Source organism: Squalius cephalus, assembly GCF_949319135.1.
Source record: "Squalius cephalus genome assembly, chromosome: 17".
Taxonomy (NCBI): Eukaryota; Metazoa; Chordata; class Actinopteri; order Cypriniformes; family Leuciscidae; genus Squalius; species Squalius cephalus.
Window position 1 is genome coordinate 33,417,644 of NC_137138.1, and position 27,732 is coordinate 33,445,375.

A 27,732-nucleotide genomic window follows, 5' to 3' on the forward strand; every position below is an offset into this window, starting at 1 on the left:
GGATAAAATATACAGTTTGTACAGTATTAAAATCATGTCTGTGGAAAATTTCCATAAAAAAAGGAAAAGTGTTGCAGACAAAGAAGCATAACTTCAAATTTAGATATTTTTATTGCAAAATAATACAAAATTAACACTGAAGAACAATAATTTATGCATTACATGAACACAATGAGAGTTCACTGACGTGATCCTCCAGTTGAATCTGCCAAGAAAGTTTAAGCAATGGGAAAAGGAGATAAAAGAGAAATCCCTAACAGACAGATTGCCTGATGAAGCCCTGCTCATGTCTCATAGCAGTGAGTCCTGACTGGATCTGATGCATGTTCTGGAGTGTGTGATTGTGTCTGTGTTTGACGGTAGAGCCGAGCTCGAACGCTGACTGCGTCGCTGGATCAGTCCACTTCAGTCAGGCCACATGGTCGTCTGAACTCTTGACCTCTCTCGTGGATCCATTTGTTTGAAACTGCCAAATGTAAATGCAAATTGATATTTGATGGCTTTAAAACAACCTACTTTTCATGCCTTGTTAGATAAAAATTTGTTTAATTACAGTAAAAATGAACATTAAAAAAAAAGAACATGATTTTTGCAATTAAAAAGTAATTGAACAGCAACCATTAATGAGCATTGCCGGCATTTGGTCGCCGAGTCTGTATTTAGTCCACTTACCCCATTTACTGCCGACTAGAACAGGACAGGCTGCGTGTCTCGTTCTGTAGTCTCCTTCTCCACTTTTAAAGAGGTTGTACCAGAACACCGCTGTTCCCTACAGAAAGAGGAGGATAGGAGTCAAACCAAGCGCTAACCTTCCAGTCTTTCTCTTGAAACCAACACTGAAGTGACTTAACCTGCAGTTCATCGACTGGCCACTAGAGACCGGCTGCAGAAGAGAGCCAATCCCATAAACCCCCATGTTAAAATGCCCAACTTTGCAGCAGGAAAAAAACATGTTTACAGCCTGTTGCAAAAAGTGGTTTTGGTCTATATAGCTAATTTTGCCCTTCATGACGACTGTGAGGGGGGTGGATTTTTTTATAACTCATCCGTTTAAATTATATTAAGCCTTAAAGTTCAGCATAATTAAGGGCGTGGCCACTTGAGTGACAGGTGGATTGCCGCTGATGTCACTACTAGCCGTTTGTCAGTTAGCATCACGTCACCTCAGCTAATCCTGCCTTTTTGCCCATTTTCGGTTATCAGGGATTTTCGCGCTGCCAAGATGGCGACGGCCGGCTCCGCCCACTTTGGGCTTCAAAAACGCTCTTCAGAAACACTACGGTCGACGTCACACACACTACGTCCATATTTCTTTACAGTCTATGGTTTAAACGCTGCATCTGTCAAATGTAAAACACTACAAGCTGATGTCAGATCCAATTGGCCGATATGTTTCCAATATATGAAATTAAACGGTAACACTTTATTTTAGTTTCCTTGTTACTAGTTACTTTAGTAATAGTTATAACTTTAAATTATGCAAAATTACATGCAACTAACCCTAAACCAACCCCTAATCCTAACCCTATAGTAAGTACATGTAGTTCATTATTATTATTATTACTCAGTACTTAAATGTATCAATACACTGTAACAAGGACACCTTAAAATAAAGTGTAACCAATTAAACCAACCTATATTTACTTAAAATTCTTTTAAAAAAATTATCACAAAATATTTATTAGACATTGATTGGCAAGGCTTTTGGTAGATTTTGAAACTGACACAAGGGAAAGGTGACAGTTCGGGAAAGCGGACATTGTTATTCACCAATGAAATGTTAAAGGAACACGCTGACTTTTTGGGACTTTAGCTTATTCACCGTATCCCCCAGAGTTAGATAAGTCCATACATACCCTTCTCATCTCCGTGCGTGCCGTAACTCTGTCTGACGCACCCACCGCTAGCCTAGCTTAGCACAAAGACTGGAGGTAAACGGCTCCAGCTAGCATACCGCTCCCAATAAGTGACAAAATAACGCCAACATTTTCCTATTTACAGAGAGTTAGCTCAAAGTTGGAGTAAATCACTCCGCCCAAGTAGCAGTGCTTCGCCTTCTGAGAATATAGTTCCCAGTGTGTGTACAGTTAGAAGATGGCTGTGTCTCATGTGACCTTGTTATTTGTACACACTGTGACTATACAAATCACAACATGTAAATAGGAAAATATTGGCGTTATTTTGTCACTTATTGGAAGCAGTATGCTAGCTGGAGCCATTTACCTCCAGTGTTTGTGCTAAGCTAGGCTAGCGGTGGGTGCGTCAGACAGAGTTACGGCACGCACGGAGATGAGAACGGTATGTATGGACTTACCTAACTCTGGGGGATACGGGGAATAAGCTAAAGTCCCAAAAAGTCGGCGTGTTTCTTTGAATAGCCCCCCCAAAAAATTGGTTAGTTCCTGTTTTCTTAATCAGTGTCTTTATTCAGTTGGAATATGAATAAGGCAGTACCATCATCATTGACGTAATGATTTCAAACATGTTTTATTTAAGGTTTAGTGTCCGTACCTTTCTAGGCCAGATAGCAGCACCAAAATCCGGAAAAACCGTGGCTCCACCTGCCTGAACATCACTCATCTGTAACGTAGAAAGATCATTAACATCAACATTTCATTTAAAAAAAACTACTCTAATGTACTCTAATATACTCTAATGAGAGTTAGTTGACAGGTTACTTATGTTTTAGAAGAATGTCTAAAGTGGGACATTGCAATTAAGTGTAACCAAGAAATATCAAAAATGTGTATATGTTGGAATTATTTGAATGCTTGTTTTGTGTCCCTGGCTGAGATCCACTGGTGTTGTGTGTGTGTGTTCATGTGGATCCACAGTAACCGATGACACAAGACCTGATGCCAAGTCAAGAGTAATCATATAACACATGAGCTCTGGGACCAGGCACCACAAGATACACATACTTACATAATTTAAAAAAGTAGCCACACGATTTCCAGTGCCTAATGATTTGAAAGCATCAGGTTCATCTTTCTATGAAGATAAAATTTTAGAGTAAAGACAGGCAGAGAGGCAAGAAGCGCTCGTCTCCGAGCGCACACACATGTACTTACGTAGTTCAGAAAGGTGGCAAGTCTATTTCCATCAACCTTGAGGTTGCTGTCAAAAGGACGCTGCAACAGACGTGTGTAACTTTTAAACCAGACTGAAGTGCAGCAGGGGAATACCTCTGCCTCGGAGGCAACTTACGGTACTCTTCATATGCTTATGCTCACAACAACAAAAAAACTGAGTGTTGGGTGTCAAATCAATTCTCAAACATGTACTCAATATAAAACAATAGGAAAATACTTTAGCTCTAGTGTCAAAATCAAAAACACTAATGCATTCAAGTTCAATCAATCAATCAAGTTTTCAATCAATCAATAAAAGTATCAGGAAACGTATTACCACCAGCAATAAACTATATACAAGCTTCTATTTCAACAGCACTTTTTTTTGCCATCAAGTGACACACTATACCCCCACATAAACAAATACTTACATGTAAATAATAATTCTAAAATTTAATTAAATGTACCATGTCCTAGGCTAAAAATGATCTTTTTCTTTCTAAGTCCACTGTGTGACAGTATAAAGCAGTGAGTTATTATCCGGGGAAGACGCGGATCACTGTTTACTGCCGCTCTATCACAACTGCTCACTGAAGTGTGTGTGTGTGTGTGTGTCAGACTGAAGCTATTCTGTTGAGCTTTATTTCTTTAAGAAACTTTATTTCGTTCTGCCATTTTGTTGTTAAGCTGTGTTGTTGTAGTCACTTTATTTGTCATGCTGCTGTTGACAGTAAACTTTTAAATGTTTTTAGTTGGAGAACCTTGGTTGTTGGAAAAGCGGATCTTCTGGGGTTTTTTTATATCGTAAATAAAATAGTAGCACTTGGAAGTCGTAGGGCATTGGGTGGCAATTACTTTATATCAAATTTTATATGCATTTACTACACTTCTGTTATTTATTGTAATTTATACAACCGTTCTGGTTCTCGAATCTGATTGGATGAGAGCCTTTTCCAGCCGTGCGAGTATCAGCACTGCAACCGGTTCATCGTTTGTATCACTCCGCTTGAGGCAACTATCATGTCGAATCTGCCATATTTGTTATAAACACTACTGTTGTTGTGTCATGAAATGTAGTTTTAAGAGTTTTTTAGGCAAGAATGTAGTTATTTAGACCACAAATATGTGACTCATACTGTATATAAACACAGCGCCTATTTTACAGTCTGTTGAGACGCATTTGCAGATGCGAGCTCCAGGCGTTCAGCGCTCAGAGAACAGCTTCATCTCGGCCAGTCCTCCGGGAATTAGCCACTGGCTCTTATATATGTAGATAGTGGTTAAACATGAAATATAATTCATTTCTGGAATATCAAGTAATCTTTTGGTCTTATTAATCTATTACATGTTCCAGAGCAAATCAATTTGGGTTAAGGGGAAAATTAAGTTTCATAACTTCTTATTTAGTCTATTTAACTTAAATCCTGTAGCAGATTCTGCTTTTGTACGTTTGACTGATTTTTTTGCCTGTGTGTATCTGCTATTGTCTTTTATAATGCCGATTGTTGTTAATTTAAATATTGTTGTTCAATAAATATTATTTTATATAATTAATATGCCGTGTTTAGTATTGAGAAAGGGTCCGTTAGTGATCGTGAGATGGACTTCAGAGAAAGTTACATTATTAAACCATTAGATGGCGGAAAAGAGTGACTGGTTGTATACAAGGAAGCTGTTTAAGTGCTGCCAAAGACAAAGATATCGCTTTCCTCAGCGGACCTTCAAACTCATATTTTATAATGAATATAATATTATGGACATCGACCTGAAGAATGAATGCTGTATCAGATGCAGGTAATACACTCGTTTAGTCGATCTCTCTCATAATACCATAATACTGTTCTCTACATAATCCAACATTAAGCTTCAATGAAGCGACTCAACGTTCCTTCGTTACTAGTTTAAAATGACGTTTTAGAATTAGTAACGGAGGCTTGGGCTCAACTGTTAATGAACTGTTTGTTCATTCTTTATTTATTTCTAATGAAATGTTACTTCTCCCAACCAAGATTGGAAAGGGCCTAAACAAATGTTCTATGGATAAATTATGGATATAAATGAGACATGGATGTTGTGTGTCAATTGACAGTAAAAATTTTAATTAAAATAGAAATATAGAATTCCTTTATTGTCAGAGACATTTTTTTACTAATATTTCTTCATGCACATGCCCATGATTGTTTTGGTGTGAAATATCATGCCACATAATTGAAAGAAATGCAGTTCTTACCCTTGAGAAATCATAATGTGGTTCATATTGACCTCCAACGCCATAGTTAGCAACCTAAGATGCAACAGAATTCATAAGAAGATTCTGTTATCGAATCAGAACAGAGACGATTAATTATCACATAAGCAAACAACATATCACGTGCCTTGCACTAGCGTACCATTTACCACAATGCAATGCATCATTCCCAAAACATCCGTTTCAATTTTTGTTTAAATACCTGTATACTAATTAAAACTGTTCATTGAGAAATATTGTGTACATAATTGTACAATTTTATTGTTTCAAGTTTTTTATTCTGAAACTCTTTATTTTGCAGTGTCCCTGTTACACATCTTACATACTATAGTATTATCAGTAAATTATGAATAATTACAAGCAACTAACCCTAAACAAAACCCCAACCCGAATTATATAGCAAGTACATGTTAGCTAATATTACTCAAGGGCACCTATTCTACATTACACTGGTGTGAGCCTGAAGTCATTGGAGAAGAGACATTTTGTGGAGTGTTTCTGATGAATCACCTGTAGCAGTTCTGCAGTGTCCACAGTTAATCCAGTGATGTCCTCTATTCTCTGATTGACCCGCGCGATCACTGGATCATCTTCTCCTTCTAGCCACGCGCTGTAGACACACCAGAACAGAATACAATAATGACAAAACCGCTAATAGACAAAATTCTGTTAAACGTCTGTATCTCAATACAAACAAGCACACTCATTAATGTAACGCCTGGGGGTGAGCACTATGACAAATAACAGAAGAGTTTTTGTTATATCACAGTCAGGGTTTCACATACACTGATTTATTAGCCACAATATCAACACTGAACGCCACAAATAGATTTCAGTGCTTCCCATCAGAGCATGTGAGCGGAGTGGAGTGGGAGCGAGCGGATGTTGGACAGAGCGCAGAGCGGCATTTTTAAAAGGACGGAGCGTCGCCCTATTTCCCGCTCCAATTTCGCTCCGCTCACACCACGAGTCTGAGGCCTGACCCAGAATCCATCTGTCTTGCACAGTCATCAACAGTATACTATTTTCAGTCAAAACTCGGCTCAATAATGGAGTTCAAAAAGGAAAATGAGAAGTCATACAGGTGTACTATTAATATAAAACCAACTAACAATGATAATGTGGTAGCCTACAAGAAAACGAATGTGGAGACATCGTTTCAGTCAGTAAAGATTCATTTTGGAATCTAAAAAGACACATCTCTCGAAAACATGACCGTGAGCTACGTGAACACGCTGGAAAGAAAGCAAAAGGTTAGCAAATTGAATACGGTAACTTGTAACAAAGTGTAAATTAAATATAGCGTAATATTCAAACAAATTAGTTTTGTCATTCAAGTAGACCTAATGGTTCGTTTTATTTAATTTGTGTCGTCCGTAATAATATTTAAATTATTAGGCCCATTTATTCGTTTAATTTTACAGCAGTTTGTGTGTACAATGGATATAAGCCTATTTAAATTTTAATCGTGTGCGTTGCGCAAAAGTCCACTTATCAAAATTCTGGCCTTATAGTTAATTTACTTTTAAAATGTTTTATTTATATTATTAGGCCCATTTATTCGTTTAATTTTACAGAACATTTTGTGTAGGCTATTCCTTCTTACATAGGCCTAATTTGTAATTTGAAATAAAACATTTCTATTTGAAAAATGTTGTTGTTGCTCATTAGTTCTTTAGGAGGTAAGGCTGTGGTCTAAGCTAAAAGTGATATACATGGAGCGAGCGGGGGGGCGATTTTAGTGGAGCGCGAAGCAAACTGCGTTGTAGGGCTGTAATCTCGCAGTTGATTAGTCGATTATTTGGTCGATACGTTCTTGCTCGACCAAAATTCTGATTGGTCGATTTTTTGCCGCGTTCATTTCATTCGTTTTGCCGCGTTCATTTCATCAGGTGGAAAGCACTAATTGCTAATGGGGGTGTTTTCAGAGCACCCCTGTTTCACAGGTAACAGTCTGTCTTCAAAACACCCCGCTTGTTTTCACTTCTTTTGGATTAGCCCAACACACAGGAGAAGAGAGAAAGATTGAAGAAAGTAGGCTACTAGAAGGTTTGCTGAATATTATTACTTGATCTGGTTTGTTTAATAAACCTTCTTTTTTTTATTATAGTGGACGTGCCTTTTGTGTTTAAGAGTAAAAGCTTTAAGTTAATAGTCTATTCGTGTCTCAGCCGCGAAGCTGAGCTCCTATGTTCAGCCTCGCTCTGTGCGAGCTGCAATAAAATGATAGTGTCTGTCAGTTATTATAATACATATGACAAAAACAATTGTCTAAATTATGTTCCATATTCCTCAAAAGTTCTTGTGATGATGATATCACTAGTTGACAACATAGTAATATTTTCGGAAATCATAGGCTCTGATCTGATATTGCGCAGGTGCACATGATGCAACGCTGTCAGAGCCGACAGACTCGTGTGTCAGACTCATTTCAGTGCAAAATAATTAGGTCAAAAACGATTTAATATACTGCAAATAGCCTACTAGTTTTTTATGTTTATTTATAATTCATTTAGGCCAGGGGTGGGGAACGTTGATCCTGGAGGGCCATTGTCCTGCAGAGTTTAGCTCCAACCCTAATCAAACACACCTGAAGCTAATCAATGTCTTCAGGATTACTGAAGTTGCAGGCAGCCAAATGTTTTATTCAGGGTTGGAGCTAAACTCTGCAGGACAATGGCCCTCCAGGATCAACGTTCCCCACCCCTGATTTAGGCGGACAACAAGGCTACCAAGTACTGCGCACAGTGCGCAGCTAATTAATTTAACGTTTTTTTTCCCTAACGTCATTTTTAGTCGATTTTTTGTCGAAAATTTCAGGACTTTAGTCGACCAAGATTTTCTTTGGTTGATTACAGCCCTACTGCGTTGAGCGCTGAGCGATAATGAGCGGAGTGGCCTGATGTAGCTTTGAGCAGAGGAGCGGAGGGGTGATCAGTTCCGTGAGCGATGAGCTGAGATTCTCACCGCTCCACTCCGCTCATATGCTCTGCTTCCCATTCATTATCCAGACTCTGCCGGCCCGAAAATACATTTAAACTTCTCATAATAACATAAAAGGTCTTTAATGTCGTGTTTTTCACCATTGCTGTCAAACTAACTAAAACCGAAAGCACTATAAGGCTTTGTGTCCTCTTCGCTCACACGATCAGCACGTGATCAGCTCCATGTCTCAGTTCACAGTGAATGAATGCAGTGAACTCATCTGTGCATGTGCTGAGTTTAGCGTGCATTTGGGAACCCAGCTACGATTATTTTTTTTACATTTGCATAGTTGACAATTACAGCATTTCACTAGATTTGTAATGAGATTTTTGCCAAAATAAAAGCTCGTCTGCAGTTTCCTTCAAAATAAAAGCTCAAGTGTTTATCTCTTGCATGTATAGAAATTAGGACAAAACTTAATTATGAAAGTTTCATTTATTTTTCAGTGGATTTGTTTTACAATATATGGCTATTACTGTGATTGGAATAATATTATAACAACATTATTATTATAACTATGTAGTTAAATGTAGACTGAGCCACTATATCACAACTAAAAAGAGGTTTGAGCCCCCTTTAAAGTTCAGGTACAAGTCAATGCACTGACTTTTTCTTTGTTCAAGTTGCACACTGAACATGGGTTGGAGCTCTTAATTTTGAACCCTCAAAAATTGCACCATATTGATGAATTTAACTAAAAAATGTACACAATTTTCTAACCCCCCTAGAAGGACCGAGGTCCACCCACCACAGTTTCACTAAATCCTGTGGGAAACACTGACAGTACAGGTACAGTATATATCATAATCTAGTTATTTTGCTGGAAATTGAATGAAGAAACCAGCAATATCACCATGAGCAAGAGCACTGTTGTTCAAGATAATCGCAGCTGTGGAGATGTCTTCTTATTTTCACATTACTTCATGCTTCTTTTCCATTCTCTGCTAATTAAACAAGCCTAAAACGGTTTTCTGGTTATAGTTTGGCCAGGTTAGAATACACTTAAGGCGAGACACGGTAGGCAAAAACATCGGGGTTTTTTTTACTGATCAATTTTGAGATTTTGTATATTTGTCTTCAATAACATGTCTTCTTTCAGACTTGTGGTGAAAAAAAGCCCGAAATACACATTTAGGTGTTTATTTTACTACACTTTGTCTGTTTGCGTCTGTAGATTTCTCCTAAATTCAACAAAAGTTGGCGTTGTAAATCCTCCCGCTGCTCCGCAATCTCTGTCTGCTCCCTGTCATCACACACACCGCTGGAAAGCTCTGTCTCTCCTGTACAATGCTGTCGGATCCAAATATGGTCATTTCCTTTTTATCAGCAGCCAATCGTGAAAGTAAAAGGGCTGAATGCGCAATCTCATTGGATAATAATAAATCTTTAAAGCCCGTTATCTCAAAATGACCTTTCTCTCATACTCCAAGTCCGAAATCTCCACATCAGTAGCACCGATATACACCAAACTTTCCAGTCTTGTACCTAGTTATATTATGAAGACATTTACAGAGGGATTTGTAAATATATTATTCCTAGCCTGATTTATATAACCTTTTATTCCAAAAAACATGGCGAAGGCTATTGACAGTATATTCTGATTTACAGGATAACAAAAGTAGATATCCATAAATCCCTCTGTAATTTTCCCCATCTAATATATGAACACAATGAAAAAATAATTTTTAACCTGGCTTTATCCAATACTCAGATTTCGTTTTTTAAAATATATGCAAATTAGCGCATATTTAATTAGATATAGCCTAATTTGCATATTTAAACATTTTGAACATACATGAACTTGTAATACATTTTTTTATCATCTTAATGTAGGTAATCAACTTGGAAAGTTTCATGGTGATATCTGCTAGTTAAAAATTGTACCCTATTCACCTGTACCCTATTCACCTCTCGCCTTAATAGCAGAATTGTATCTATTCTATCTATTGTAATATAAATGGTATGGTAAAATCAGCTAACAGTTCTTGCATCATATCGCCCAGCCCTAATTACCTCACCTTATGTTCTTCTAATAAAGCCAGACATGAACACAATTAAATGATCTGATGTATATGAGATGTGCTCACCTTTTGGAAACTCTATAATGGGCAACCGTCAGAACGCCGGTTTTAGGATCTCTCACTGTGGCCCTCGCAAGCTACAGAGAATAACTCATTATTAGCCAAACATGCACAATATTTCAGTTTCTTCACATTTCACAGAGACTGAGCTCTGGGAACTAGATTACAAAACTTAAAAGGATAGTTCATCCAAAAATAAAAATGCTGTCATTGCTTTCTCACGCTTGTGTCATTCCAAACCAGTTTTGTAATATTTATTTTATTCTCTGTGTGATGAACAGACCAAAACTTCAGTAGTTGTTCACTGATAATCTTAATTTCAGTCAAACCTAGCATTCATAGTTTTCAGACATAGACTGTCACATGTAATACTAGTAAGCGAATTATTTGTATAGAGAAAATGGAGAAAATATTTCATTTTTTTTGGAGTTGGACAGACATGGTCACCATGAACTGCTATTGTATTTAAAAACTGTTTGAAGATTCTTTAACAATTATATTTTTCTCTTGCACAGAAAAAATAACAGCATACATATTTGAAATGACACAAGTAAGTAGTAAAAGTGAGCCTTTTAAGATTAAGCTTTACATGTTTTCTCAGATGTCATAACCTGGCAAACAGAAATGGCCTTGTTTAACTGCAAACCTGTAAAAAGCCTTGAAAAAGTATCATGTTGTCAATGCAGCAAGTCTATGAGACGTTATTTTTAGTATAGTGACTGTAACACATCTTTTCTCAGCTTGTCTCCACAATGAAAATAACATAAGTGGGTAAAGTTCAGGATTAAATCAGCTAATGCTTTTTGTATGATGTTCTTAGCTTAGTGGGTTTATTACAGGAGAACAATGGTGCAGTTACATCTATGTTCTATTGACCAAAATAAAGTGATATTTATGGATAATAACAACAGATAGAACATTAAATCTGTTTGGCTCAAAAGGCTTGTAAATAGTTTTCATTTCATCAACTGTTTTCATAGAGTTTTATTGTTTTACAGCATCTTGTTCAACTCACTAAAACATAAATGATTGCTATTTATTTACATTTCTCTTTAGTGCATTTTTGAATTCCTATCAACACTGAGCCAGAACTATTCCTTTGAACTGGTCTACTGGTTTACTACTGACCTTGGGTTTGGCTAACTCCTTGATCTTCTCGATCTCTTCATCAGACAGGGCTTCCAGAAAGCGGACGATGTGAGGACTGTCCCACTCATCCTCCTCCTTCATCGGCTTCAGCAACAGACGCGGGTTCCTGTTGCCGTCCTGATAACGGCAGAACAGTCTGCTACGCCTCTTCAGAGTCTGTCGGGAAATTAAGATTAAATAAAAAAGCTTCCCGACATTTTAGGATTTTGAGATATTTTAAAAGAACCTACAGCTTATTTAGGATGATTTTAAATCATCAAAAAAATGTTCATACAAATTCAAAAAGATTTAAATTAGATTTAGATAAATGGAATTCTATGGCAAAACACTGAAAAAGAAAAAAAAAACACGTTAAAATACATTTATGTGAATAAAAGCCTAAGTTCAACTTGTTCATCTTGTTCATCATATAAAGCGATCAAGTCTCTTCAGAAAATATAGAGTAAACCACTCAAAAAGACTGGAGTAATGATGCTGAAAATTCAGCTTTGATCAAATGAATAAATTACATTTTAAATTATATTAAAATAGAAAACGGTTATATTTAATTTGTAATAATAAGAGCATGAGAGAATTTTCTCAAAAACATTAAAAAAATGGTACTGATCCAAAACATTTGAAGGGTAGTGTTGTAATGAACATGATGCACTGATTCAGATGATGCACTAAGTCACATGATGCACTGAGTCACATGATGTGGGGAGCATGCAGGGATATGCAGGGATTAATAAATTAATCCCTGCATATCTCTAAAAAACCTGTGAGGTAAAAGGAACCTTCCATAAATCCCAAGGCAATCAATGCAAGGTTCCTTTTACCTCACAGGTTTTTTGGAGATATGCAGGGATTAACTTATTAACTTCCCACTCTTCCCACTGCACGAAGCATTACCCTCTAACTGCCATCTTCCAACTCTCTTAAGCCATGTGCCCCCCACATCATGTGACTCAGTGCATCATGTGACCTAGTGCATCATCTGAATCAGTGCATCATGTTCGTTACACTCCACATATTAATATATTCACAATACTACACAGCAAAAATGTGAATTTTTTAAGTGCAAATAATTCAGCAATCAGATTTCCCGAATCCTCCTGCATGAGTGCTCACCAGCTTGACGCCCTCGCCCCTGCACAGCGCCTCATAGACCTCTCTCTCGGGCAGGTAGTCTTTGGGCCGCTTGTAAGTGTCGAGCTGAATGGGCCTCTCGTCCGCGAGCTGCTGTTGGCTGCGACCCATGTCCCTCAGCTCCTTCGACAGCAGACGCTCGAAGTAGCGCAGATTTCCTCCAGCCCTCTGGTGGCTGGGATCTGCACGTACACACACAGCATAAGACACGCATGAATCACGATGGTTAGTTTACTTTTTAATTATGCATTGCAGGCAAGAAATACAGCCAAAAAACATATCTGGTATTAAGGATTATTTTCCTTGTAATCTATATAATATTTAATTATATGTAAGCAAAGCAATGGTACGAGAGGCTGTGCTGTATCGTGAATAAGTCACGGCTGAAGGGCGTTGTTAGGCACGACTCGAAGCGGAGTCAGCCATGACTTATTCACGATACATCACTAGTCTCAAGTACCTTATAGCTTTTATAAAACGGTTACCACACAATACAAATATCAATGCCAAAAAATATGGAACAATGCAACTTTCATGAAGTACTATCACTAAAAGCCTTCCTTCCGCTGGAAAAAATAGTCCCTGACTGTGAACAGCAAACAGAAGTTACATTATTACGCCATTAGATGGCAGCAAAGACTTCAGTCTTCAGACGTCAGTAGAGAAGACTTTAATATCGAAAGCACTGAAACTTGTGGACACAGAGAAGCAAGACGCAACTGACAAATGACTAGCATGTTGGGCCACGGGAAAACCACTTAACTGTTAAAAGGACAAGATATCGCAGCGGACATTCAAACGGAATTTTCTATTACGAATATAGGACTGAACTTAAGGAAAATGCTATATTTCCTGTCAATGCAGGTACACAAACTCACTCGATCTCTCACAATACTCTGTAAGATTCAATGAACAATATTAATGAGAACAAACATATGTTTACATTGCTAAGAGTGGTTGCGTAGTGATACATAGAACCGTTGGGTGAAGCACTCATAGCCGTGTTTTATTGTGAATAAAAAACAGCTATTGACCAATCAGAATCAAGGACTGGAACTAACCGTTTTATAATATGATATGAATTACATTATAAAATTCTCTTAATGTGCTTTTTATTTGGAGATAACACTTTCAAGAGAGAGAGACAATGGCCTACCAATGGCCACCAAGCGTCGGGTGAGTTCGATGGCTCGTGGCAGATCCCCCATCTGATAGACAGAGTAACTAAGATAATCTAAAACATCAGCCTTGAGCGTCTTGGCGTCTTCTCCCGAGTCCATCTGTCTCAGCGCCTGCTGCATCCACAGCACTGAATGATAGTAGTCACTCTCGCTGTAGGCCAGTTTCCCCATGTCAAAGCAGTCATCCACCGTCAACAGAGCATTGTAGCGCACCCCTGTGGACAGAACATCACATCATTTATCACAGGACTTAATAAGGATTTGATATTGGACCTTTATATTGGAAATCTGGCTCATTTGCTTATCATCTTTTCAGGAAAATTCCCATAAAGCACATAGATAGTGGTTATTCACTGACATACTAAAACTTCTGGCTTGTTCACAGACAGCACAGAATGACGCACAGTTGAACGTGTCTTATTCAAAAGAAAGGAGCAAAACAAAGAATATCCTTAGTATTGATAGATAAATATAATGCCATATTACCAAAACAAGGTAAAATTCCTATTTAAAATAGAGGGATTGAGTTAGAGACTCCAAATTTGCAATGATGACAGTTTAGACTGTCCTCTATCAGTGTGCCAATTTTCATAACTTTCCCGCAAGCGGTTCTTTGGGGTGCCATACACTTCCAGAGCGGAAGAAGAAATGGAAGAAGAAGAAGAAGAAGAAGAAGAAGAAGAAGGCCAACAGATACAATAGGTGCTTGGTGCCCTAATAAAAACTATGAAATAAGCACATACATTCACAAAAAAAAATGTATATCTTCAACTTCTCATGAAGATGCTATTGAAGTCTCAGAAACCCATTGCACTGATGGTGAGGGTGTATTTAAATTTGTTCCCCATTTAAAGTGTTGCAATGATGGGTTGCGTTTTATCACCGCAAGCCCTGTATAAAATGAACACAAAGAGATCTCGAAACAAGAGTGCGAGTTACCCGCTTGCTGCCTCTGACCTGGCAGTTTGCCTTTGGAGAAACTCTCCGAGTCCAGTTTATACGTGTCCTGCAGACGCATGAGCGCTTTGGCTGCTCCCTTCTCATCCTCCTCATCAGGGAAAAACTGTCTGTGCACTGACATGTTTGATATGAAGCCTTCAGAGGGAAAGAGACATTAACAGATTAAGATAGAGAGAGAAAAAAAAGGTTTTGTTTTTTTTATTAGACATGGCTTGAAAGTATCTGGTGTTTGCTGAAGAAGGAAAAAAAAATAATTTAAGAATGAAAAACTGATTACTTTTAATGACACAGTGCTTTGCCCAATGAGAATCAAGTACAGTACACCAATGGCAGTATTATGAGGTCAAATATTTTTGAATAATGAGTTTAACTGTATAACTGACTGATTTCCAGCTCTTTCCAGTTGTGGTAGTTTCTTGTCTCTCGGCTGCAAGCCACGAGAGTTACTCTCGATCTTCTCACATTACAAAGAGATTTTAACTCAAGAGTATGTATGTATTTCATAATAATCTGCTTCATGTTGGAGTCCTGATCTCCCTGTCAGGGTTACTTCCTGTGACTGGCTGACTGTACATTATCCTTGAATTTCATTTTAAGTGGAAACATTCTCAAGAACTGCACGTGTCAACATGTTGCAACACATGCTCACACAAGTTCGCATTAGGGTGAGAGTGAAAATACATGAGCAGCTGCAGTGACTGACTCTATTCACAAACAACCAGGCAGTTGAGATGTGCTATATAGTGTAAATAAGTGTACTATATGCTTGCAGATTAGCAGTTTGAGTTGTATTTATGTTGCATTTTTGTTAATCTTGGTTTCTCACAACTTGTGTGTTTTTCTGAGCTAAACGGAGTGAACTGAGATGCTAACAGTTTCACAAATGTGCACGTCATGCAGCTGTGCAGAGAAGCCCAATGGCCAAAGTCAAGAATTTTGTTAAAGCTGCAGTCCGTAGTTTTTCCTTTGTCACCATCTCTGTTTGAAATCTACAATTGCAGTTATTCGCGGAATTATCAACTTTATGTGGGTTGTGCCTCGGCACTAGCCTAGAAATCTAGACGCACCCTAGCGGCAGCAAAATGTATTTTGCAGCCAGGGTAGTCTAGCAACTCTCCGTTGACATTTGGAGCTATAAAAACCTAAATTGGGTCAGGCCAATCACATCGTGTATAGAGTAGGCGGGGCGGGCTTAACATAATGACGACAGAGTTGCGATGGTTCCCTGCTACGTTACTTGAAAACAAAGAATGGCGGCTGCTGCTGGAGAACAGTCTTTCGAATCGGCTTTGGCCGAGACTCTGGAGGACTTGGAGTTAAGTTTTTCTTTGAGAAAAGAGCAAAGAACGGCACTTAAGTCATTCTTAAAAAAGGAAGATGTGTTCGTAGTTTTGCCGGCCAGTTTCAAAAGTTGAATCTATCAACTAACGTTAGCTCCGCTGTTGGGAAAACGCTCTGGTTGGTTGAAGCGCTGTCCTATTGCGTGCAGAGTGAATTTGAAAGACAGCCGTTTATCCCGCCCCTCGGATTGAGCCGTGTCTATGGTGAGTTGCCAGACCTAACATCTTGATGTAGGTCTGGCTTGCCAGGCTACCTCGGCACGGCACAGCGCGGATGAACCCAGTGTTTTGAGGAGAACGTGCAGCTGTCAGTCGCCGCCGGTGTGGATACTGGCATTCGCAATCACAGATTCTGCTTTTTGGGAAGTATGACCAACATAAGAATTTTCACCGGAAAATGCCGTCTGAACAAGTAACATCCACTTTTGTTCTGACCAACTAAGGGGAAAAAAGCATTGCAGTAAATCGCGCCGATTAAATCTAACGATCGCTTATCATATCACGTCATACCATGCAAATTCTACTTTATTCTCAAATTGTTTATGTTAACAACATCAGCATTGCGTGACATTTAATGTCCTTCCGATATTTATCCTTGTTTTCCCATGGGCCGGTTGCAGTCTCTTTTTTTCTCCGAAGTCTGAAGTCTTTCGCATTTTACAGCGGGTGAATCTCCAGTCATCACTCGTGATTGTTGTTCGAACCTTTCTGGATCCACCATCAAATTGATAAGTTTAATTATATCAAGTGCTGTGAGAAAAAATTTCCTTATGCTCTCATGTTCAGACTTCAAGAGAATAGCATAATGTTTGGTATTTTAATGTGACGTGGCATGACATGAATATCTGTGGAAAAGCTTTTCAGTCGCTGCATTCTTTTCTTCCTGATTATTTGCTCTTTTTTTTCCTTTGCATTCTGCAGTAAGATTATGAAAAAGGACAACATATACTGAGCATTTGTGGTGTGCTCTCCCGATTTAATTCACAATATATTCCATAATTCACTGGAATCCACTAAGAATCTTTTGTTTTTCTCCCCAAATCCTCATGTCTCTTTCCAGGTTTGTTTTCACACGGATGCTTTAAAATGTAATCGCCTCCCTTTTTCACTTTCAATCCATATTAGCAGTGTTTACTGGAATCTTTCTAAAGCATGTACTACATTTAATGTCCGTCAAAATTACGATAATGTTATCACTCAATGTTCAAGTTAATGAACATTTTTGATTAATGCAATGTGTTACATGATGCAGACACAATGTTACCACAGTAATATTTAACTGTCCGTAATATTGCTGTGGAAATAATAAAGCTTTTGGGGTCTGTTGTAGTAATTTGTTAATGCTTTTACACTTTTAAATTTCCTTTAAATTTTCAATGGTTGAAGGGTAAGTAGAATAATGTCATCTCATTATACCCAGGATTTGAAAATGCTTATTATTGTGTTCATAGAGCAAACCTTTCACTGACTGTTCACAGTTTAACAGAAGTTACTCCCATAATTTGCACATGCATCATGGGGCTTAGGAAAACAGTGGATAGACTGTACCATCTGATGGGTCTTGTAGCACCAGGCTCTCTAACTCCGACCACTCAGTGTTGAGTCTCTTCATCAGCTTGTAGGCGTTCACCGGGTGAGCCAGGAAGCCTTCGGGGTCCGACGTGGATGCATGTGTCAACAGATCTAGTTTATTAGCCCAGCTGATGAGTACCAAAAAAAATAAACACACAAATGAGTCATGGGTTCACGTGAAGTCATACAAAATTACATAAAAAATTATTTAAGTTAAAGATTCACCTCTTCACAGCTTCAAGTTTCAACTCTTCCGCCTCAATGTATTCTTTCAGGGATTTGACAAGCTCTCTCTCTGTAAATATCAGGTCTGTCATTTGGCCTATGAAAGGAGGTGGACAAATTGTATCATAAGAAAAAAAAAAGAGCACAAGACCAAAAAGGCACATGATTTGGCACATTTATTTACCATCAAGCTTTACTATCCTTCAGCAAAGCCAGCCATGACTGAGATATATATTACCACATGAAATATGTATTAAGTGTGGAACACTTTGGAAAAGATTTACTTTTTTTAATATTTCAGCTGTCGAGACATAATATAAAGGGTTGATTCTTGCATTATATTTACATCTACTCCCATTGCATTGTCCAGTGTAAACAGCATCATTGAATGGGAATTTTGGTGAAAGTGTAGAACAGATAAAGTCTTGATTAGAAGCATTCCTTGATTGCTTTCTGTATATAATCATAATTTAAAATATAGCTGCAAGCAGCCATCACGGGGCCAAGCCCTTCCAATGGTCCCATGGGGTACAAAAGTAACTAAAAAATAGGCTACTTTGGTTTCAAAACTTTAAAAGTAACTTTAAAAACCAAAGTATTTATACTTTGTATTCTTACGAAGTATTTATACTTCTTAATGTAAGATGTTGAGTGTGATCAGCATGATGAGATCAATGGGTTCAAGAAGTAGCTAAAAAATACTTTGTTTTTTTAAGTTTCTTTGTATGTTGATGTTGCTATCTGTATCTGTAAGTTCTTAAAAAATGCTTTGAAAGAACTTTGGTAAAATGGTTCCAGTAAAAATGGTTTAAACAATTTAAACATGCTTTTGTTTGGAAATTCTGTAACTACCGGTAAGCTTAATGTGTCTCAGAGATGACAGCCTTTTGCTTTGATATGGAAGAGAGATTCAAGGTGAGAATGAACATTTTTAAATGACAGAAGAAAAAAACAATAGTTTCAATAGAGAGTCAAATAAAAGTATTGTATGAACTTGGCATATAAGTACTAATTTGGACTTTCCGCCATATGGGAAATGAGCACAGATTTTCTGACAAACTGTTAAAAAGTTATTAGCAAAAATCGCCATTTATCAGATCTCATAACCGGGGTGGCAATGGCACTGTTCCCAAATTTGGCATGGCCTCCTAGATCATGGTTCCAAAGAAGCATACCAATATTCATTTTGATTGATCAAAGTTTGCCTGAGATACTGCCTCTGAACCAATTTTGGGTCGACCTAGTTAAGTTCACAACATCATAACTTTTTTATGACCCGTGGGTTTTGAAATTCAATTCAGTCATTTCATTTCTGTGCGGCTCGTTTTAAAGATAATTTCTGCCAATTTCCGTGACAATTGGGACAAATTTTGAAGGATGAGTAGTGAAAAAACGGAATACTGTACTTTTCAAAATGTCCACTACCGTAATAGGCGGAGTCTTAATGTATGATGTTGAATGTGATCAGCATGATGAGAGGAATCAGGTGTAATAAGCTTAAATTTTCTAGATCAAAGGGTTTCAAAAGTTATAACGGTTTCAAATGTGAATTTTTTTACTAGTGGTTACCATCACTACAACTGTGCCAATTTTCATAATTTTCCTACTTACGGTTCATAGGGCTGCCATAGACTCCCATTGCGGAGGAATAATAACGGAATAACAGAAACAATAGGGGCTACAGCCCTAAATAACAGTTGATTTACATGCTACTAAGAGGAGCAGTGTTAAGTTGACCATTTAGTCACTGGCTTGGCAAGAAGAAAATGAGTTGTTTTGGCAACTTGGTTTCAATAGAAGCCATTTCTAGACTAATAAGGAAGTTTCCAGTATGTTTTATAGCATATTGAAAATATTTCTTGAAATGTTTATCATTAAAGAATCAGTGTGTAATTTCTGCAAGATTAGTATCACCAAATGGAATTGCAAAAGTAATGTTTGCCAAACACTCCCCTCATAAGCCACTTTGCAGACAAGCAGCTGTGTTGGGGTGGACAAGAAGCTCAAACAAACAGCTGCATTGTGATAGCACTACAAAGCCACAGTATTGCCACGGTTTGGGGAAATCAACCTTCCAATGGTTTACTCACGGAACAGTTGTCTTTGTAAGTTCAATTGCAAATAGAATGACTTTATTTAGAAATTTACCGATTGACGTGAAGATTTCTGCTTGTGTGGGAGAAGAGAAGAGCAGAGTCAAGAGCGTTAGCCCCAGAAATGTTGCCATCTTCAAGCAAAACCTACAAGAAAACCAAAAAGACATTTTAGAAATGTGCAGATGTACTGTATATCGCCATTAGACTTAAAGTCTTTAACTGAACATTGCTGAGGTTGTCAAAATAATAAATGTATGTATACACAATACTGGTCAAAAGTGTTTGTTTTTGAAAGGAGTCACCAAGGCTACATATATATACTTGCAAGTCTACACATATGCATGTTAAGTATTTTTTTTACTGTTGAGGGCAGACATTAAATACTAAGCCGAGTCAGAGAATAGACTGCAGAAAGTTCTGGTGCTTAACCACAAATGGGTCAAGAAACAGCTGCAGAGTTTTTCTTGAAGAAGAACAGTATAAAACATTTTTTTTTTAAAGAGCATGACCAGAAACGATACATAGAACATTGTGCTTGTGTACTGTAGATTGGAAAACTTGCCATGTAACTAAGCAACTATACAACAATATTTTTATACAGAAACCAATTCAACTTGCATAGAGGTAAGAAATTAAATAAAATCTGAGACCAATATATTCAGAGTGATGTCTGACTCAAAAAGTTTCTAAACATGTTCATTTATAAGAACTGATGGCACAGGTGATCTGAATTGAAGAAGGAACCTGCTGAATCATATCTAGGGATTATATAGGGACCAAACATGAGGCCATTTTAATACTTAAATATGATGTACAGTAATATAGATAACAGCCACTGAATGGATTATAAATATACAACTTTTTATGTTTTTGAGAAGTGGAATTAAATACTGTCACAAACAACAAACTTTTTGGTACAAATGTGACCAACTCCTTTAGCTAATGACCCGTCATTACAGTCAAAGCATAAAACCTGCCAGCGCGAAACAGTTTAACTGGGCGTGGGTGAACTTGGTTAAAGTCGAAAGGGAAACCACAGAGAGAATCCACAAGTATCTTAAAAAAGTTCATCATAGAGACCTCACGATTCCATTCGTTTTTAGATTCAGGAAGTCACAATCCAATTCCAACACAATCTGTGTGAAGATTATGTAGAAAACTCCTATCCTCCTATTACTTTTAGGATGGATGGATGCGCTTTTTTGAGCATCAATATCTAAGGTATGGTACACTCCCATTTTAATGCTTGGAAGAGCCAGGATATTTTTTTAATATAACTGTGATTGTGTTTAGCTGAAAGAAGAAAGTCATATACACCTAGGATGGCTTGAGGGTGAGTAAATTATGGGATCATTTTAATTTTTGGGGGAACTAACTCTTAACTTGACTCAAGCACTTTGGCAAATAGTTAATTAAACAGTAACACACAGTCAGATTGAATCGACTTCTTAGACATCTGGAGTTCAGATTGACTCTGCCTTCGCACCTACTTTAAAAGTAAACTCCCTGTCATGCAAACTCAGCTGTGTTTGACTCTTTAGCCGTTCTTGTTTGTGCTAATGGTCCTTCTTAAGGGTTCTGAATGCTGACAGGTCATTGGACGAAGCTGAAGATTCTTCCATGCGCGATAATAGGACACAATTCCCACTTTACCGATGATCTGCATGCTCCATCTGAACAGAGTTAGGAATTCAGATGAATAAACCAATGTTCACCAAAGAATTTGCCTCAAGGCAAATAATATTAGCGTACTGTTAGAAAAAGAATAATTATACTTTAAGAGTAAACACTTCTTCTAAACTCTCAAATGTTTCTGAAGTCAGTGCACAAGAGCGATGACGACATCTTCTAGAAAATTTCCTGTCCATCCCATGAGGATTTGCCTTGAGTTTCAGCAAAAATCTACCATCACTTAAAAAAACTATCAATTATTTCACACCTTCAGCTGAATTCAGACACAGATGTTAGCTCTTATAAATTAATATTTATTCATATTAATTAGACTCATCACATCAGCTAACTGTGAGCCTTGAGTTCAATAAGTGAAAAGTAAAAGTGAAATAAATACAGTATATTATACTATACATTTATATTATATTACACATATACAACCTAAAACATTGTATTTAAGGTGTTCAAGGAATGAAAAGAAACATAAAGCAGTACTAAGTAGGCTAACGTATCCACACTTATTTAGGGTTTAACGTTACATGAATTAAAACACCGCTTTCCATCTTACATTTCACCATCTACTGATAAGCTGCACTTTCAAACGTGCATGCAACTGATTGCAATAGCCTACTCTGAATAAAAAACGGATAACGTTAGAATAAGAAAACAATGTAATAAGGGTTATATAAACGGTATATTGTTAGAGGTTTAAGTCACTATCATGCTGTTGCATGACATGCAGATTTGTTACAAATCAAACAATCGAGTTAAATGAAAACCATTAAACATGTATGAGCTCTTACCTCGTTTTCAGTTGAAAGTAAAGTGTGATGGGGCAGACCCAGTAAAAGAGTTTTATAAACACCCCTCCACTGTTTCAGACTGAGGGTTTGCAGTGTTTTTGGTCGCTGCCACGTACAGAAGACCCAACACTTTCCACTCGCGCTCACAATCCTTCTAATAAACGCGCACACGCATTCCAGAACTACATGACGATCCACTATATCAGGAAAAACATTTAGCAAACAGCATTTGATGGCGTGAAATACAACATTTTATCATCTGATCCATACTTGACTACAACTAATCTTAATATTAAAAGTCAACGAATCTCTAATGGCATCAAAAGATAACGTGTAAAGTCAGATGAAGGATAATCATTTTTCTTGACTCGTCTCTGCGTCGCCTTAAAGCCTTGATAGTTTGAACGAGAAAAACGTTTAAGGGCAGAATTTACTGTTTTGATCCTGTTATGTCCAAATGAAATGCAGGTTGCTGGGTTTTAATCGAGGCACTGGGGTTTACTACCCCTAAAGTCGACCATCTGAGATCGCACAACACAAAAGATCAGGGTATATACGGTGGTTTACGGTAAAACAAGATTCATGCAGGACTGCACGTTCTCTTTTTGACTTGGGGCTCTGGTGAATCATTCAGCAGTGATTGATGTTATGTGACATTACCTATGGAGGTAGAATCATTCCTTTATTTCAAATAAATAGATTATGATCCTAAAATATTCTTTAGGAGTTTACAAAAATGTATTAAATTCAATAAAAAAAAATTTGTCAATAAAAACATCTTCACGAATAGTTTTTTATGTCACAAACACAACTCTGACTGGGATTAATTTGTGAATGACGTCCTGTGTATTTGTGGATTTCAACGTGCAATCAAATCAACATATAGTTGGACTCCACCCCGCCAATCAGGGGCCGTTTACACAAAACAGTTTTCAACTAAAAATTGAACGTTTTTATGCCTTTTGGCTGTTCATTTACACAATGGCGTTCAACTTTGAAAATGGGATTCAAAGTGCAAGTTTTTGAAACCATACAGTTATCGTGTCTGTGTAAACTACAAAAACGCAAATCTGTGAAACCGGTGACGGCATGCGCATGCGTATTACGTGTTCAGTCTACAGAGTGGTGCGGATATGACTTCAGAACCCGGAAGTCTAATTCGCCGCTCCCTCTATATTTTCCTATGGGATTTCATGTTTTTTTTTTTTTTTTTCGATTTATGATAACATGACTGTACTTTGACGTTTCGAAACTTTAATTTTAAGAGTGTGTGTATAATTTCCCCCAAAAAACTATTGAGATGAACTTTGAAATTGAGGGAACTGTTTTTTTTGTGTGATTTTTTTGCGTTTGAAATTGATCGGCAAAAAAGTGTTTGTGTCGTTAGTCAAAAGTGCACATAAAACGGATTTAAAAATCAGTCGACGGGGGAGATGTCTTTGTGTGTGTGTGTGTGTGTGTGCATGAGAATAAGATAGGCCTGCACGTATCATTTTATTAATTTGAAATTTACTCTTCTCATATACAGTAGTGGCCAAAAGTGATGCCGGTGGGGATATTTGTTTTTAAAGATGATTAAATGATGTTTGAACCATCAAAATATGAGGAAAATACTTACAATTTTTAAATATGAGGGAATAACAAAACATTAAACTTGATTAGGTTTTTATCTGAGAAAATAAATTGGCAAAAAATATCTAAACCTACAGGTTTTATTTAACTATGCAAAAAAAAAAAAAAAAAGCTATGAATTAAGTGTGAGTTGGGACGGGCCTACACTCTTGGGCCCTGTCCCAAATGGCACACTTCATGCAATTTCGGTTTTACAATGGCTGTGCTGTGTGCGTGTGTCCGTTAAGTCTACAAATAGGATCCCATTTGTAATATGGAAGTAATGTTTATTTATAATGAAGGTATAATCATGTGTTGGCTGACATAGCGCTATAGTTTAGCTCTAACCCTATAATTAAACACACCTGAATCAGCTCAAAGTCTCCAGGATTACTAGAAAATTCCAGGCCGGTGTTTTGGGGCTGGTTGGATCTACACTCTGCAGGACAGCTACTAAACTAACCAAAGTGAAGTCTTGATTTTCTAATACATTCGTAAACAGTTCTTTTGGCTTCGTCTGTAGCCAGAACATGACATGCTTTTTTTCCACCACAGAAGCTTTCTATTATTCGACAGTAATGATCACTATTACAACATCAGGAGAAATAATCAACAATGATTTTGTGATGAAATTGCAGCTTCACCCTTATATGAGTTGTTGTTTTTAAAATGTATTTGCATTATGCATTTTTTGTGTAAATACATGTACATGAACAGCATTAAATAGTCTGTGTAAATTAGCATAAATGCCATGATTTATCATTCATGTTATGAGATCTATCTGACTATACGTGTCATTGTCAGTTCCTCTTTTGTCTCTTTTTTATTTTCCATTGTTTGTATTTGTTTTTTGTTATTTACACTTTTTGGTACTTCTTATAAATCTGTATGTTAATGTAAGGTTTCAAATAAATTCTCATACACCTCATATTTTCTTTGTGTCATTTTTACTTCGGGAAAAGGAGCACATATAGATGTTATGGGGTGATTCATGGGATATAGCCTACTGTAGGTGTGGATGCCATGAAAAAAAAAAATGGGGGTAATGGTCAAACCCCTAATCTTTGAAAAACTTGACATTTTTAGTTGATCAGGCTTGAAGATAATAAATTCAGTAGTATTTAAGTTAATTTCAAAGAAAATTTTCAGGAGAAAAAGTTGCTCTAATATTTGTGAAAGATGCTATAGAAATAAATTAGAATTATTAATAATTATTTAAAATTAGCATTAGTATATTCCAGATATTATTTTAATTATTTGTAGATTACAACATAAATTACAATTATTACGTTTTAAATATGTAATGTTTAACGTTTAAAACAAATGTATAACATCACTCTCACTATTTTTCTATATAAATAAATCCTAAATAATAAAAATATATATTTTGTAAAATGTATTTTTGCATTTTTCGGGCGCACTCCCGCGTGTCGTGTGACGTAAGCGCTGACGTTCATCCAACGGATTCAACGGAAACTACCGATCGAAATGTGAAGACTCGACGACCTTCAAGCGTACAATGTAAGTAAAGTTAATAAAATGAATTAATTTTAGCATAACAGTAATATTCAAATACGTTTATGTGGGTTTTACTTGATTCGGAAAGGTTTTAAGTGGTCACTTGGTTTGAATTTCGTAACGAATCAGAAAACTGAACTGACTGTCGACTTTTATAGACAGCGATCGCTTTTTCTCTTCTTACTGCTCTAAAGTGATATCTGCATTAGTGTAGTGTAAGTTACTCTTATGGTGTGTCGGAGATTAAAGCTCAGATCTTGTTACAGATGGACGAACCCAAGGAGCTGGAGGATGAGGAGTCTGTTTATTCTCCAAAGCAGCGAAATGTTCGTGTGTGGGACGCGTTTATCTCGTTTACATGCCTGGCAACAGTAACAGTGACTCTGTATGAGGTAAGGTGTTTTCAGCAGGCCTTATAGTATGTTAGTTTGAGTCAGTTCTTGGAGGTTGTAGTGAAAAGGTAATAATATGTTTCATATAACATTAACTTAGTTTACTCAGGGGTGTCAATTGGGTATGGCAGAGTATTGGTTAACTTACCTGTAAGTAATATATATTTTTATTGCAGGATTAACAGAGTTATATTACTACGTGTAACATATCATTTGTATTGTTAAATAAAACAGAAAAGTTACGTAAATTAAAGTGAATATGGTTGTTACATTCGTGTCATGTGAGTTCAACAACGCTGTCTATTTACAAGGTGATTTTGCAACGTTGAGTGTTGTAGCCAATCACAGGGATTTCTGTTGAAAATAATAACCAATCAGAGGCGGTTACTGAACGGTTGTGAGAATCTCCAAAGTACTTATACCTTACCTTACCTATACTTATTGTACCTTGGACCACAAAACCAGTCACATGGGTCAATTTTTTTAAAAATTGAGATACATCATCTGAAAGCTGAACACATTAGCTTTCCATTGATGTATGGTTTGTTAGGATAGGACACTATTTGACTGAGATACAATTATCTCGAAAATATCTAACTATCTGAAAATCTGAGACTGAGAGTGCAAAAAAATCGAAACATTAAGAAAATCGCCTTTAAAGTTTTCCATTTATGTTCGTGATTTTTCTGCATTCACTCACAAAAACAAATGTTTTATATATTTATATATAATTTACAAAATATCTTCATGGAACATGATCTTTACTTAATAACCTAATGATTTTTGGCATAAAAGAAAAATCGATAATTTTGACCCATACAATGTATTGTTGGCTATTGCCACAAAATATACCCGTGCGACATGTGACTGGTTTTGTGATCCAGGGTTACATATTGACAAGAAGTGAACGTTACATTGCAACAGCAGCACCCAGCAGTAGCGCTATGCTTCCGCCATTCTGGGGTGAAAGCGACTCGGCAGTCCACTAGCTTCTCGCTATCGCTGCTTTGTTAAAAAAAAGGGCTGAAATCCAACACAGAATAACGTACACTCACTAGACTAGTGATCATCAAATCCTTTTAACAGTTTATTTGACAGACTTTATGTTTAAGTCTACCACTTTTTTTCACAAAACCTTTGCTCTCTATAAACCATGTCAGTTTGGGTTGAAATTCTTTGAAGTTCAAGTATTAGCATTATAAACACTTAATTAATACCAACATATGAAATTAAATTAAGGACATGCATCAAAAAAATTAGGGAATGTTGAACAAAAAATAACAGGAATTAACAGCTTGACAGTAAACTGTTTTTGCAGTATGTCTTATATCAATGTCCGTTAAAGCAAGACTAATGTCAAAAAAAAAAAAAAAAAGATAAGAGACACAGCGATGCATCATGTTCTATAAGATCCAGGGGATTTAAACGTACAATTTATATTTCTGACCTAGTGGAGTAATAGTAACTAATAATAGTAATAATAAATGTGTAAAGTTGCACAAAATGGAATTACTCATTAAAGCAGGCTAAAAAAAACGACCTACTGAATGGTTGGATTCCACAACTGATAACATAAAACACATAGGCCTAGGCTATAAGACAATAGAGAATGTAAGAGAACAAAAGAAAATTTACTGTAGGTGTCATAAAATTGACTAATGACTTAATTTTGCGTTCTTTTATTCCACTTGCACTTCTCTT

General features: G+C 37.0%; 2 protein-coding genes and 1 long non-coding RNA gene across 16 annotated transcripts in view; 1 reads left to right on the forward strand and 2 right to left on the reverse strand.

Moving 5' to 3' along the window:
* Nucleotides 1-86: 86 nt before the first annotated feature.
* Nucleotides 87-25,985, reverse strand: p4ha2 (procollagen-proline, 2-oxoglutarate 4-dioxygenase (proline 4-hydroxylase), alpha polypeptide 2). Of its 12 annotated transcripts, none has more exons than XM_079847080.1 (17): nucleotides 22,511-22,672; nucleotides 21,527-21,709; nucleotides 20,089-20,180; nucleotides 17,941-18,037; nucleotides 17,692-17,843; nucleotides 14,801-14,938; nucleotides 13,819-14,058; nucleotides 12,645-12,844; nucleotides 11,514-11,690; nucleotides 10,392-10,462; nucleotides 5,830-5,929; nucleotides 5,302-5,355; nucleotides 3,072-3,131; nucleotides 2,926-2,991; nucleotides 2,512-2,580; nucleotides 673-769; nucleotides 87-466 (listed from the first exon to the last, which is right to left on the reverse strand). In XM_079847080.1, exons 2-17 carry the CDS (start codon nucleotides 21,547-21,549, stop codon nucleotides 396-398), a joined length of 1,707 nt encoding a protein of 568 aa, XP_079703206.1. In that variant the 5' UTR covers nucleotides 21,550-21,709; nucleotides 22,511-22,672; the 3' UTR covers nucleotides 87-395. The 12 variants fall into 12 exon arrangements, with proteins under 12 accessions (XP_079703206.1, XP_079703202.1, XP_079703208.1 ...); XM_079847076.1 differs by having other exon boundaries at nucleotides 14,783-14,938; XM_079847082.1 differs by lacking the exons at nucleotides 21,527-21,709; nucleotides 22,511-22,672 and adding an exon at nucleotides 25,916-25,985 and having other exon boundaries at nucleotides 14,783-14,938.
* Nucleotides 15,810-16,718, reverse strand: LOC307144606. Its single transcript, XR_013818792.1, has 3 exons — nucleotides 16,561-16,718; nucleotides 16,398-16,498; nucleotides 15,810-15,840 (listed from the first exon to the last, which is right to left on the reverse strand). It is a non-coding gene; the product is annotated as an uncharacterized lncRNA (long non-coding RNA).
* The window catches only part of cngk (cyclic nucleotide-gated potassium channel), a 151,016-nt gene continuing 148,855 nt past the window's right edge, over nucleotides 25,572-27,732 (forward strand). For 2 of the 3 annotated variants that reach the window (XM_079847067.1, XM_079847068.1), the window contains exons 1-2: nucleotides 25,572-25,642; nucleotides 25,906-26,031. In XM_079847067.1, coding sequence (XP_079703193.1) covers nucleotides 25,906-26,031 — 126 coding nt within the window. In that variant the 5' untranslated portion in view covers nucleotides 25,572-25,642. Of the gene's footprint in view, nucleotides 25,643-25,905; nucleotides 26,032-27,732 lie in introns of those variants that run through there. The other variant, XM_079847069.1, reaches the window with a different exon arrangement.

Excerpts from the sequence above, each read along its gene's own strand:
- p4ha2 (XM_079847076.1), bottom strand. The coding sequence starts at position 21,549 with ATGACAGGGAGTTTACTTTTAAA. Across the intron at positions 5,930-10,391 it reads CATTATAGAGTTTCCAAAAG|CGCGTGGCTAGAAGGAGAAG; the intron begins GTGAGCACATCT and ends GTGTGTCTACAG. Across the intron at positions 770-2,511 it reads CTGCTATCTGGCCTAGAAAG|GGAACAGCGGTGTTCTGGTA; the intron begins GTACGGACACTA and ends CTCTTTCTGTAG.